The sequence below is a fragment of the Bombina bombina genome, chromosome 12, assembly GCF_027579735.1.
Source record: "Bombina bombina isolate aBomBom1 chromosome 12, aBomBom1.pri, whole genome shotgun sequence".
Taxonomy (NCBI): domain Eukaryota; kingdom Metazoa; phylum Chordata; class Amphibia; order Anura; family Bombinatoridae; genus Bombina; species Bombina bombina.
This window is the reverse complement of record NC_069510.1, coordinates 111,212,720-111,227,499: the sequence shown is the minus strand read 5'-3', so window position 1 is coordinate 111,227,499 and position 14,780 is coordinate 111,212,720. Positions and strand designations below refer to the sequence as shown.

The 14,780-nt window shown below is 43.4% G+C and overlaps 1 protein-coding gene across 3 annotated transcripts; it reads left to right on the top strand.

Moving 5' to 3' along the window:
* The first annotated feature begins 5,071 nt into the window (after positions 1-5,071).
* On the top strand, positions 5,072-12,358 carry LOC128643104 (uncharacterized). Of its 3 annotated transcripts, XM_053696054.1 has the most exons (3): positions 5,076-7,104; positions 9,604-9,764; positions 10,553-10,700. In XM_053696054.1, exons 1-3 carry the CDS (start codon positions 5,256-5,258, stop codon positions 10,568-10,570), a joined length of 2,028 nt encoding a protein of 675 aa, XP_053552029.1. In that variant the 5' UTR covers positions 5,076-5,255; the 3' UTR covers positions 10,571-10,700. The 3 variants fall into 3 exon arrangements, with proteins under 3 accessions (XP_053552027.1, XP_053552029.1, XP_053552028.1); XM_053696052.1 differs by having other exon boundaries at positions 5,072-7,104; positions 9,604-10,695; XM_053696053.1 differs by lacking the exon at positions 9,604-9,764 and having other exon boundaries at positions 5,081-7,104; positions 10,553-12,358.
* The last annotated feature ends 2,422 nt before the right edge of the window (positions 12,359-14,780 follow it).

Sequence of the window (14,780 nt, the reverse complement as noted above, 5' to 3'; positions counted from 1 at the left end):
AGCCACTTTCGGAACTTATTGATGGTTATCTTCAACCATTTGTTTTGAATTTAACAAGTTACATTAAGGACACGTCTGATGTGATTAGACAGGTGGAAAGCTTTGAATGGCGTGAGGAATATACCTTTGTCACGATCGACGTGGTCTCACTGTACACTTGTATCCCTCATGACAAGGGCATCCAGGCCATTGTATTTTTCTTGGATCATTTTTACAATTATGATGAAGCATTGAAACTGTTCATTAAGAACTCTGTAGAGTATTCACTAACGCATAATTTTTTCTTGTTTGAGGGGGGTTTCGATCTCCAGAGATGTGGGACGGCTATGGGGGCTAAGTTTGCCCCTTCCTATGCCAACCTGTATATGGTGGGAGCTGTCCCACGTCTATGGAGATGGAAACCCCTTCAGGCAATACATTCATTATTACGGTCGCTATATTGACGACGTTCTACTCATTTGGAAGGGTACAGTACATCTTCTTGAACAGTTTCTGCTTTATCTCCAGGACAATTCTTTGAATCTTCAATTTACTATGGAGGTTAATAAATCTTCGATTTCTTTTTTAGATATCGAATTATGTTCCAATTTGGAAACCTCAAGCATTGAAACTGAATTGTTTCGAAAACCCAGTGCTGGGAATACTAATCTTAATGCCCGGTCATGTCATCCGAAACATACTATCAATTCCATTCCCAAGAGCCAATATATAAGGGTCAAACGTAATTGCAGCAATTCTAAGAGCTATTTGAAACATTCGGATGACCTAACTGCTAGATTAATTGAGAGAGGGTATTCTGAGAAAGCTCTTGAACAGGTCAAGAAAGAAGTTGACCAGGTAGAAAGAAAAGACCTTTTTCAGTCTGATACCTCTAAAAGACAGAGTAGAGTAAATAACGACCCGTGCCTTGAAGGACCGTTTTCTAGAACATTTACGTTCTATAGAGGACCCGGAGTCTACTACTCCAGTATCCCTGCATTTCAAAAGATATCATAACTCTGACAGTTGACTGTTGACATTCCAGGCTATCCAAATGATCCCTAGACACCCGAGAGGAGGAAACAGAGGTATAATTCTCCGTAAAGAGGTGTTTTTATTTGTATACCCGTTTGCCAATTGGTTTAAACTCAGAGTGGGATGTCAAACTTTATGTTGATCAATAATAATATAATATCATAATGTTCCTTTGATATGTTTGTAACATTGTGATTTCAGTACCCAGCTGTCACTTAAAATTTCGTTGGTATTCTGCTTTTCTACACATATAGATAGTTTAGTTATTTATTTATATTTTCATTATTTTCTTTTACTTTTGCAATCTAATATTTAGGGTTCTTATTGTTATTAAGCATTTTGTCAGAATATCTGTTATGTTATCATTTTTCTTTGAATAGTACCTTAATATTTTAGAACCTGTAGTTTTGCAAAGTAAGTGGCTTTAAACATTTTCCCTTACTACACACCCACTTTATTGGCCATGACTTGGTCCTTTTTTATTGGACCGGTAAGTGGGAGGATTTCCTGTATGAATATATGGCTCTCTATAGTGGGTGCTTAGTACGGTCACTGAGGAGTATTTGTTATACACATTAGGAAACGCGTCTGACCTGTTACTTTTGACTGGTGTTACCAGCCATTTCACTCTTTATGCCTTGTAATGTAAGATGATATGCATTGCATTAAAACTCACTGAAGCAAGTTCCGTGTGCCTACATTCTCTTCTTTTGCTGGGTGCGCTGACTACTGTGTTGCTGGATTTCGTTGGAGCGGAGGTGGATCGATCTTGTCCTCGCACCAGCTGTGAGAGTGTGTTACGTCATTACATCATCACGACGTCATTGGAGGAGGGATTTTCTACGTGAAGGCCACTGCAGAAATCTAGGACACGAACGGCTGCCGTGTCTGAGCGCTCCCTAACGTTTGTTTAGATAGATACACACTATTAGATAAATAGATAGATTCACACTATTAGACAGATAGAAACAATTTGATAAATAGATAGACATATTCTATTTGATAAATAGATAGATAAATAGATATATACTGATAGAGTAAGATATAAACTATTACCTAGATAGAGACAGACAGATTGATAGCTACTATTACATAGATAGGTAGATAGATACACACTATTAGACATAAATGACTCAATATATAGATAGATGATTGATATATATATATATATATATATATATATATATATATATATATATATATATATATATACAGGTAGCCCTCAGTTTACGCCGGGTTAGGTTCCAGAAGGAATGGTTGTAAATTGAAACTGTTGTAAATTGAAACCCAGTTTATAATGTAAGTCAATGGGAAGTGAGGGAGATGGGTTCCAGGCCCCTCTCAAAATTGTCATAAGTAACACCTAATACATAAACAGCACTAGTACTAAACAGCATTATAAACTTAATAAAATAATCACACAACACAGAATATATAATTAAACTAATTTAAATGAACAAAAACATTTGCTAAACAGCATTATAAAACTAATAAAGTAATCACACAACACAGACTTCACTTGCATTTTTTTTGCAAACAGTTCTTTCTATGCATTTCAATCTGGACTGATTTATAGACAGGGAGACCTTGTTCCTTTGAAATCTGCTCTATAGCTCAGATCTGGTTAAACTGATTAATTTCAGCTTGCTTGGCTTTGCTGCAACACAAGCGGGCAGCTCCACCTACTGGCTATTTTAATAAATGCACTGCTTCTCAATGCTTTTCAATAGCAGTCACATGACTGGAAAAAAGGTTGTTATTCTGAAACGGTGTAAATTGAACCGTTGTAAAACGAGGGCCACCTGTATATGTATATATATATATATATATATAAATCAATGTAAATATTTGCATAGGAAATTAGTACATCTAGGCAAGTATCCCCGCTTGCTTTCCCCCAGAAATTCTTAATATACAATGTTTCCAATGCACAAGAGAATTGTGGGTAAGATATGCAAATTAGATATGCAAATTCTCAGTTTTTTTGCTTCAAAAATACTGTTTTGACACAGCGATCCTTTTAAACAGGATTATGACAGCAATCCAGAAATCACTCACTAGACAAGCCTGTTTTGTTCTTTTTGGAATTCATCAGTAGGAGATAGATTTCTGGTTGCTGCATTGGAAAACCTATTTTCATGGTTAAACCAAACTTCATTAAAATTATGGGGGGAGATAAAAAACTGAAATTAAAATCCTCCATGTCTCAAAATTAAATCAATGTAAATATTTGCACAGGAAATTAGTACATCTAGGCAATTATCCCTGCTTGCTTTTCCCCAGAAATTCTTAATATACAATGTTTCCAATGCACAAGATAATTGTGGGTAAGATATGCAAATTAGATATGCAAATTCTCAGTTTTTTTGCTTCAAAAATACTGTTTTGACACAGCGATCCTTTTAAACAGGATTATGACAGCAAATTTTAATGAAGTTTGGTTTAACCATGAAAATAGCTTTTCCAATGCAGCAACCAGAAATCTATCTCCTACTGATGAGTTCCAAAAAGAACGAAACAGGCTTGTCTAGTGAGTGATTTCTGGTTTGCTGTCATAATCCTGTTTAAAAGGATCGCTGTGTCAAAACAGTATTTTTGAAGCAAAAAAACTGAGAATTTGCATATCTAATTTGCATATCTTACCCACAATTCTCTTGTGCATTGGAAACATTGTATATTAAGAATTTCTGGGGAAAAGCAAGCTGGGATACTTGCCTAGATGTACTAATTTCCTATGCAAATATTTACATTGATTTAATTTTGAGACATGGAGGATTTTAATTTCAGTTTTTTATCTCCCCCCATAATTTTAATGAAGTTTGGTTTAACCATGAAAATAGCTTTTCCAATGCAGCAACCAGAAATCTATCTCCTACTGATGAGTTCCAAAAAGAACGAAACAGGCTTGTCTAGTGAGTGATTTCTGGTTTGCTGTCATAATCCTGTTTAAAAGGATCGCTGTGTCAAAACAGTATTTTTGAAGCACAAAAAATGAGAATTTGCATATCTTACCCAAAATTCTCTTGTGCAATGGAAACATTGTATATTAAGAATTTCTGGGGAAAAGCAAGCAGGGATACTTGCCTAGATGTACTAATTTCCTATGCAAATATTTACATTGATTTAATTTTGAGACATGGAGGATTTTAATTTCAGTTATTTATCTCCCCCCATAATTTTAATGAAGTTTTATATATATATATATATATATATATATATATACAAACTATTAGATAGACAGATAGATAGATGATAGATATATAGATAGATAGATAGATAGATAGATAGATACAAACTATTAGATAGATAGATAGATACTATTAGATAGATAGATAGATAGATAGATACACACTATTAGATAGATAGATAAATTAAATGTAAATTACTCTATTAAAAAATGTGCACAAACTGTCATTATTGATCTGTAAATAAATTGCATTTTCTTAAGGACTCTTGTCTTGACATTAAAATAAGACAAAATACATCTGTGCATAAGAAGTTGTGAATCTGCTTAATAGACAGCACTCATCTCACATCCTATATCTATAAATATATCATGATTTGGGGCAGACACCTTAATTTGACACTGGGACCTTCTCTATTCTTCCTATTCCATAGCCTCATGGATCAAGATTATTATATTAACGCCAAAAAGTGTCAGTGATTTACTAAGGTCGAGAAAATTCTGCAAGTGCTTTTGAGTCTTGTATTTGTTCAAAAAGTGGACAGAGGAATATAAAAAGTTATCTACAATAATGTATTTGTCTCTACTGAATTTTACTCTGTAATTGTAGATTTGTCACATTTTGGCCGTGTCCCTCATTCTCATCTGCGTCCTGAAAACTCTTCCTTTGCCGATTTGGAGAAATAAAAAAAATAAAATAAAAAAAAAACAAGGATGTAAAAGCGACCTTTTTTCCATCCAGTATTGCTGACAAGCATGAATTAAATTCACCCCTGCAAAATTACAGAGAATTCTACAGTCATTTTAAAAGGTTTCACCTTGTGGACAGAAATGCAGTGTAGGGCTTAGTATAAGCCTGGAGCAGTCTAAGGGTTAAGGCTGTAGGAGAGTGGGTTAGAAGAGAGAGGGAAGGTGCTGGGTGCAACATTGTTGCAATTTAGGGTAGGCCCCTCCTTACCAGTAGATAAGCCAAGTTCTCCCTTGCAACTTCCTCTTCTTCTCCGGATCCTGGCTGAAGCAGTTTTTTCTTAGCAGTTCTGTCATCACCAGTGCAGCTATGCATCGTTCCAGGCGTTCCACTCTGCCTCCCAGACGTTACCAGTCGGAACAGGAACCTCCTGCACCTGCAAAAGAAAAAATAAAGATAAGTGTTCAATCTATTTCTGAGGAGGATTTAGATATCATTCCCCCAACTCAATATACTACTGTTGTGTCAGCCCAGGTTCATAATGTGGAAGAGCAGGGACCTATTGATATTGAGTTAGCTCAGGAATCCCCCAGACCTCAAGCATTGCAGACCCAGCAGGCTAATTTACCCCTTGATAGTGTACAGGCCTCATTTTTAAGTGCTGTACCCCCTGCTGCTATGTCAGCAGTTTCTGACCTATTGAAAAACATAATATCCGCTATGGCTGCAGCCTCCCCAGGGCCCAGTGTGACACCAGCTGTTTTCCCTCCTGATCCTTCTAGTCAGGATCCGGATCCTGCTTTAACTACCCCCAGCAGGCATCGCCCTTTCACACCTCTCATTGAGGCACCACACGTGGCAACACGCGGTCCCCAGCCCGGCCGGAACATGGCCCCTGTAACGGCCCCTCAGCCCTCAACACCCGGACTTGCCCCTGGTCGCACCATACCCGAGGCCCATGCCATCCCAGGGCCTATGCTGCTCCCCCCGGGGCCTAGCGATCTCCTTCGCCAGCCGCGTGGTCCGGGTCCGACTTCCGGTGTCAACGCCATGTTAGTGACGTCACCGGAAGCGGACATCGGCACTTCCGGCTTGGCAGATTCCCGCGCGGTCACAAGGACATCGGCTCCCGGGGCAACGCCACTCGCAGGTGAGCACCGAGAGCCGTCCTTGGCCGTTGGCGGGTTATCAGTGGGGGGTCAGAGGGGCATTAACAGCGCAAGCAAACTGCGCAAGCGAACGGCAAATTTGAACGTTAATCCTCAGGGGCATCAAAGGGGTCGCTCCATCATAAGAGGTAGTACCAGGCAGATAGCCAGTGATAGGGGTAGGGGGACACGCAGAGTTAACCCTTCCAGGGCAATGAGGCCATTACAGTTTATACAAATGGGACATAACGCAAATGCCGTTCAGCAGGCCGCTCCCGATGTTATTAACCCACACAGGGCTGATAGTGGTTTAGTGCAAGCGGCCGCTCAGCCGCATGATATTGTGTCTAATAATAGCCTGCATGTGAATCAAGGCAATGTGCAAAGTATGCATGTTAATCAAAACATTGAGCATCATTTACCGTCTCATCATTTACCATCCCCCATTGGTGTGAATGCGGCTTTGAATGGTGTGAACGTACAAGCAGCTCCTCAGGGATATAATACACCCCTGGTTGGCATACATAATGCGAATGGGCAATCTTTAAGCCAGCTACAACATCCCATTATGTTAGGCATACAAGGAGTACAACCCCTTGATCAGGGTATCCACTCCCCCATTGCAGCCACGCAGGGCGCTCATGCACACTCATTAAACCATGCACAATCAATAAGCCAGGCATGCCATAACCCTATTGTAGACCAGCAGGGTGTGAATGCTCAGACATCTGCGAATGGACAGTCAGTGAGTCAGGGATTTCATACACCACTTCATATAGCTCATCCACCCCTTGCTACTGATAATCCAGACACATCCATTGGGCAAAGTGCTCGCCAAATTCTTTCTCTTTTGCAGGGGGCAATTGGATCACAAAGTGCAGCAAAAACACGGACCAACACTGCCACAGTCATGAGTGGGGCGGATGCAGAAGTTCCAAGCAGCATTACAGCAGGAGCAGCAGCCACCACTTCCACTGCACAGCAAGGGTCTTCAGGACTCGCCCTCCAAAACCAGCCAGCAGGCCAGCCCGTTTCCAGCATGGGTCAGGGACCTCCTGCCATTAGTCACGGTGAGAATGCTTTATTTACACACAATGACCATTCTTCCTCTGACTCATCCTCTTCTGACTCAGGGTCTGAGACTGACTCTTCCTTGGGTTTACAAGGGGCAGGTCAGAAGAAAATGTTTAGAATGATTAAGAAAATTTTAAAGAGGGGGGTCAAGCCAGATACTAAGCAGGACAGCGCCAGTAACAACGCCCCGCAAACCCCATCTACAGAGGTGCCAGCTGAACCTCTCCCTACCAGGGCCATCTCCGAAAGGCGAGCAGCCCTTTACGGGGACGCAAGCCCAGGAAAAATATACTCATTGCATAGACACCTGCGCAAAAAGGTGGTCAGTAGAATCCACCGTGGAAAATATGTTAATATCTTTGACCTTTCGGTGGAGGCGTATAGGCAGAGAGAGAGGAGCGATGAGGGAACAGGGCCTAAAAAATTTAAACGCCCAGACACTTTTGATGAGTGGCTCCAGTGCTTCAGGGTTTTTTCCTCCTGTTATATCGAAAAGTACCCCTCCCAGAGTTTGCCTATCCTAAAATACACGGACACTATTCACTGGATTCAGCGTAATCACAGTGAAGGTGTGTGGAGGGAATATGATGCTGAGTTCAGGAGGAAAATGGCAGGAAATCCTTCCCTGACTTTTGACTCTACTGACAACCAGTTGTGGCAGCGAATGGACCCAAAAGGGGGTGCACCCGCTGCTGCAACTTCAACTCAGCAATCAGCGCAGCAGTCCTTTCGCAATACCAGAAGCAGGAAACGGGGGGGAACCTGCTGGCCCTTCCAGGACAAAAAATGCGAAAAGGGTAGCGCATGCACCTTCAGACATGTCTGCAGGTACTGCTCTGGTCCACACCCTGGCAGTGACTGCATCAAGCGAAGGGACCAGACCAATAAGCCCCCTTCAGCAAACTTGGGCCAGAAAGGCGGAAACGCCAATTAATGTACATGCCATGGCACCATGGTTGTGGGCTTACCCAGACCAGGCGGCGGCACGTATGTTATGGGAGGGTTTTTCATTTGGTTTTCATATCCCCACATTTAGGCAAATCAAGGGTAAGAGATTTAATAGGAACCTTATTTCAGCATACCAACACCCCCAAGTGGTGAGGGATAAAATTAATAAAGAAGTGACTTTAGGGCGAATGGCGGGCCCCTTTGCTGCCCCACCTTTACCTGATTTGGTCATTTCCCCGTTGGGGGTGGTTCCCAAGAAAGAGCCAGGGAAGTTTCGCCTCATTCAGCACCTGTCGTACCCAAAGGGTAGCTCAGTCAATGATGCCATTGACCCCCAACTCAGCTCGGTGCGCTATCAATCCTTTGATAGCGCACTAGACCTGGTCAGGAGGGCGGGTCATGGTGCTCTATTGGCGAAACTAGACATTGAGTCGGCATTTAGGCTTCTTCCACTCCACCCCTCAGTTTTCCATCTAATGGGTTGTAAGTTTGCAGGTGTGTACTACGTGGATCGCTGCCTGCCCATGGGCTGCTCTTTGTCATGCGCCTTGTTTGAGGCGTTCAGTAGTTTCCTTCATTGGGTCGTAGCTTCAGAAGTGGGCAGCGATCCCATAGCACACTACCTGGACGATTTTCTCATTGTAGGGAGAGCAGGCTCCGATGATTGTTTATCCACAATGAACATCATGCGCAGCGTCATGAGACATTTCGGGGTGCCCCTAGCAGAGGACAAAACGCAAGGCCCCGCGTCCTGTTTAGTTTTCCTGGGAATCGAAATCGACACCCAGGCTCGGCTCTGTAGGTTGCCACCTGATAAAGTTCAGGGCATGCTTGAGGCGGTCAGAGCGGCAGTCTCTAATGCAGTTATTTCCCTGAAACAGTTACAATCCCTGTTAGGTTTGCTTAATTTCGCTTGCAGAGTTATCCCCATGGGTCGGGTTTTTAACCGTAGACTGGAAAGACAGCTTAGTGGTAGGTCAAACCCGAAATCAAAGATAACCCTAGGGAGTGAATTGCTGGCTGACCTGGTAGTCTGGGAACAGTTTCTCACGCGATTTAACGGGATTCGGGTCTGGCGTACCCCTCCCATGTCTAGCCAGTTACTGCACCTTTTCACTGACGCAGCTGGATCGCACGGTTACGGGGCCTATTTCCAGGGAGAGTGGAGCGCGGAGCCCTGGCCGGAGTCCTGGGCCCCGGCGGGCCTTACTCGAAACCTGACTCTCCTGGAGCTATTCCCCGTGGTCTTGGCGGTCGAGCTGTGGGGTGGGAAGTTGTCGAACAGGACTGTTGTGTTCTGGACAGACAACATCAGTGTGGTCTTTGCGATCAATAACTTGTCAGCCACCTCAGCAAAGGTCATTACCTTGCTGCGCCACCTGGTGTTGCGCTGTCTGGACCTTAACATCCAGTTCCAGGCCCGTCATGTCCCGGGCGTCGACAATGTTGTAGCTGACGCCCTGTCACGATTCGAATGGGCGACATTTCGCAAGTTAGCCCCCACAGCTGCAGCCGTGGGCTTACGCTGTCCTGATTTCCTTTGGCAGCTCGTCCTTCCTGGATAGCCTTACTGCCGTTGGTCCGCTCCTCCTTAGCACCATCCACTTGGCACGCCTATGCCCGCATGTGGTCTGAATGGGACGATTTCTGTGCGTCCAGGGGAGCCGACGCTGCTCAGGGGTCTAGGGACAACTTACATGATTGGCTGGTGAGTTTGCATGCCTCTGGGGCCCGTCAGGGGGCAATACAGTCCAAATTGGCCGCCCTCTCATTTTTCTATAGGGCATTAGCCATTCCTGACCCAACCAATTCCTTTTTTATTAGGCAGGTGATCAAGGGTTGGGGCAGATCGCAGCAGCGGAAAATAGACACGCGCGAACCCATCACCCGCGACCGCCTGGAGCGTTTGCTCTTGGCGCTCGACGTGGTCTGTAGATCAGATTTTGAAGCCCTACTCTTCAAAACTGCGTTTAATCTGGCCTTTGCCGCCGCTCTTAGAGTTAGTGAGGTAGTAGCACCCTCCAAGCAGGCGTCTGGGGCAGGTATACAATTGCAACATGTTAGAGCTGCCCCTGATTCCTTACTTCTTTTTCTGCCGCGATCAAAGACAGATCAGGAGGGTAAGGGAACCTGGATCCCCGTTCACCCTCAGGTGAACAGCGCATGCTGCCCGGTTAACTGCGTTAATCTTTACCTGGCTCAAAGGCCGCCTGGCCCGGGGCAATTCCTGGTCCATGCGGACGGCAGATCCCTTTCCAAATTTCAGTTCGGTAGGGTCCTAAAATTGGCGGCAGTCCAGGCGGGGCTGGACGCTAGCAGACTTGCCCCGCACTCTTTTCGCATAGGGGCCGCGACTAACGCTGCGCAAGCGGGCTCCTCGTGCGAGGACATAAAACGTATTGGGCGTTGGCGGTCCAATTGTTTCAGAACCTATGTCCGTCCAATTGTTTAATGTTTAGATGTTAATTCAGGATACTAAAATGTTTGTCTCCACAGGCACTACCCCCGGGGTGAAGCGAATCTGGATTGTGGGCCACTCCTTTGTCCACTGGGCCTCCCTACGCTGTGCGTCCCTCCCATTTGGCCAATCCCTAGGTCTCCCTACCAACAAGGCATCCGTTAGGTGGTTGGGTGATAGGGGGATGTGCTGGCCCCAATTAGCAGGAACCATATCCGAGGCCCTGGTACGCTGGGGGAAGCCTCACATTATTATTCTTCACCTAGGGGGTAACGATGTGGGGGCCATACCAGTTTTACAGTTGATTAAGGTTATGCAGGCAGACATTGGGTGGCTAAGAGTACGCATCCCGGGGGTCATGATAGGGTGGTCCCATATAATACCCCGTCTCCACTGGAGGCATATGTCGGCCCATACGGCGGCATACCGGGTTAGGAAGAAGATCAATGCGTCTGTAGCGAAAACCGTCACTGGGTCAGGTGGCTTCGTGGTACGGCACGAAGCCATTTCGGCTGATAGAACCGAGCTATATAGAAGGGATAAAGTTCACCTTTCTGATGTGGGGCTGGATTTATTCATAGGGGACATTCAGAGAGCTCTGTTACCCCTCCTGTAAATCGGGTTGTGGGTTGGCGGCAAGGGTACCATTAAAATGCTTCCTTGTGGCGGGAGATCCTCGGTCCGGTTGCGCAGGAGAAGGTCGCTAGGGGTGAGTGATGGCCAGACTTCCGGGGAGGAGGGTAGGCCCTCACGTGCACGTGACGGTAACCCTCCTTCCTCCCTTTTGAGGGATGGTCACGTGATCTCTGCAACCCCTCAGCGTCATCTCCTTTGGGCAGAGAACCCTCTGCTGCTGTTCCCGTTGGGCCGGTGATCTCCTGCTGTTCTGGGTATCTGATCTCTATGCCGCCATATATATTTTCAGTTCTATCAGTTCTATCTAGTTTGTTAGGTTAATAAAATTTTATGGCCTGTGACGGTCACAAAATTTTTCCCATAAAAGTTTGTCTGTGGTTATTTCGCACTACATTCTCATGTACATAGTTATTTAATTAAGTTATGTTAAATCCTCTCCTCTGTGAAGAAGGATCCGGTAAGCATTTAATCCCTTAATGCAGTGTAGGGCTTAGTATAAGCCTGGAGCAGTCTAAGGGTTAAGGCTGTAGGAGAGTGGGTTAGAAGAGAGAGGGAAGGTGCTGGGTGCAACATTGTTGCAATTTAGGGTAGGCCCCTCCTTACCAGTAGATAAGCCAAGTTCTCCCTTGCAACTTCCTCTTCTTCTCCGGATCCTGGCTGAAGCAGTTTTTTCCCTCCCTCCCTTCCCCTTTTGTAATGTTTTAATGATGTGTATTTTCGACGGCACCTTAATGGCAGGGCTATGGCTACTCACCCTAGGCCCAATAAGCCATTACTGTAGGATATGGATCTCCTCTCCCTGTTATGCGGTTTACACGGCTTGGTAACAGGGAATCCTTATCTAGGTGGAAGATCTTCTTTCACCCTGGCGGCGGGAGATCCTCGGTCCGGTTGCGCAGGAGAAGGTCGCTAGGGGTGAGTGATGGCCAGACTTCCGGGGAGGAGGGTAGGCCCTCACGTGCACGTGACGGTAACCCTCCTTCCTCCCTTTTGAGGGATGGTCACGTGATCTCTGCAACCCCTCAGCGTCATCTCCTTTGGGCAGAGAACCCTCTGCTGCTGTTCCCGTTGGGCCGGTGATCTCCTGCTGTTCTGGGTATCTGATCTCTATGCCGCCATATATATTTTCAGTTCTATCAGTTCTATCTAGTTTGTTAGGTTAATAAAATTTTATGGCCTGTGACGGTCACAAAATTTTTCCCATAAAAGTTTGTCTGTGGTTATTTCGCACTACATTCTCATGTACATAGTTATTTAATTAAGTTATGTTAAATCCTCTCCTCTGTGAAGAAGGATCCGGTAAGCATTTAATCCCTTAAAGCATTTTCTCACATTACTGGAGACTTTGTTTTTCAATTTACAGCTTTCAGACAATTCTCTTTCCATCTAGAACACCGCAAATGAATCCTTTAAAACACTCAACTGTCTGAGAAATATTGAAAATTTAATGTATGTTAAAAGGGTATTAAATTTCCAAGCAAAATTTACATGGAAATATGACATTAAAATATTTTTTTTAGCTTGCAGGAACCCAAGGGCTTAAACATTATAATATAGACAAATTTTATCATTTTAAGATGAATTAGCATCGCAATATTTCTTATATATTCATGTTGAGTTAATGCAAAAAGATGTAAAAATAGCTAGAGGCGTTTATTCTTATGACATTGAAATCACATAGTGGAAAGACACATTACTTAAAAATGCCTCAACTGTGCATAGAAACGGCTACTCGCAATACAAGGATCTAAACAACTCATATAAAAAAATATGTAGTGTGTTTGTCTTTAATAAAAAAACAACTTATGCCCATTATTTTAAATAAATATATATATAAACTACCCATTAAATCATGTAGTAAAAATAACTGGATCTATTTTGTAAACTTTTAAATCTCTGTTCCTATTTGATTTTGTATTATAATATTGGCCACATTGTGATAAAGAGAGAACAACAATCCTTAAAGGGGAGTTACACATGAAATACATTTCATGCACCTCTTTCTAATTATGGGTACAGTCATTTTGAAACATAGGTTACACTGCAGGTATATGAAGGAGTTGCTGCACATGTGCAAACAAGCACTGGAATGCAGAGATCAAAAATCTGCTTCATTTTCTAAAAGTACCCCAAATGCCCTCAAAATAGATGGTATCAGGGGTCAAGTCAGGCGAGAACTCATGGGAACGGAGTTCCTACACTATTTTTGCAGGAAGAACTAAGTTCCCTCTGGACAGAGAACAGAAACGCTTCAGTAAACACTGCTGGTGGGAGGAGCTGGAGAACAGTCTGGTTAGAGGGATAGTAAGAACCTCTAGTAATAGGCAGTAATACTTCCTACAATACACTAAATGTAAGCCTTTCAGCAGTCCTACTGTGTGATCACCCCGCAATGTGTGTAACACATGGGGCTTACATTTATGTCTGGCTTGCTCTGGGGTTATTTAGCTCCTCACAGCAGAAATAGGACTATTGCAACTAAAGTGGGTGAGACTCTGTGACAGAAGCGGTTTATCAGGCCCAAAGGTAGCCATTCAAACCTTTACTGGATTTAATTTACTTTAATAATCTAAAGTGTATAGATTATATACATATAAATACAGTGTGAGTGTGTGTGTATATATATATGTAAGTGTTTGTGTGTGTATAAAGCAATATTAATTGTGTGGGGGGTGGGGTGGAAGTCTTGATAAATTGACACACTTTTTTTTTGTAGGACTTGACCCCTGGATAGTATTATAGTTTTCTATTTATTAAAAAAAAGTAGCTTAAGAGGTTAAAAGAGGCAGGTATGAGGTGTTAGAAAAAAACGGCACTGGAGCGTGCCTTTACATTGCGGTCTATGGGAACTGTGTGTTCTCTGTAAATATATATGTATATGCTTATTATACTTATGTGTTAATATCTGTATATACACATAAACACATACATATATATGTATATAATCCTTATGCCTGCCAATAGGGGCAGGTATAAACACGTTTCTGCACTTATCAGCCAATCACTGTGCAGCATTTAGGAATATCAGTATACTACATTCCATGGAATGCGCTCCAGTCTCTCCAGTAGGAGTGAGAAATAAAACAGTTTTCAGAGGTAAATTAAAATAAAATATGGCAAAATAAATATTGTAATGTTCATTTTAAGTTTGTAATTTTGCATAATTAAACATTTCGGGCCAGATTACAAGTGGAGCCCAGTCAAAATCATAGGGTATTAGGATGGTTGTATATTTTAACCAGAGTATCTTAACAAGGCCAAAAGGTTTTTAGTGCATTTTAAATGGATGTTGGTGAGTTTTGGAGGTCAATTTATTATAGTACGAGCGGACATGATACAATGTAGCGTCATGTCCGCTGCCCATCGATAAATGCTGACAGCATACGCTGTCGGTATTTATCATTGCACCAGCAGTTCTTGTGAACTGCTGGTGCAATGCCGCCCCCTGCAGATTCGCGGGCAATCGGCCACTAGCAGGGGTGTCAATCAACCCGAACGTATTCGATCGGGTTGATTTCTGTCCGTGGCCTTAGAGCAGGCGGACAAGTTATGGAGCAGCGGTCTTTAGTACAGGCATCCTGATTGGTTGATTAAAGTCCCTCTGCAATGTGTATGTATGTATGTATGTGT

Bases quoted from the DNA above. Each gene is read 5' to 3' on its own strand.
- LOC128643104 (XM_053696052.1), top strand. From the start codon at position 5,256: ATGCATCGTTCCAGGCGTTCCACTCTGCCTCCCAGACGTTACCAGTCG. The intron at 7,105-9,603 runs GTGAGAATGCTT...TTCCTTTGGCAG, and splicing joins ACCTCCTGCCATTAGTCACG to CTCGTCCTTCCTGGATAGCC.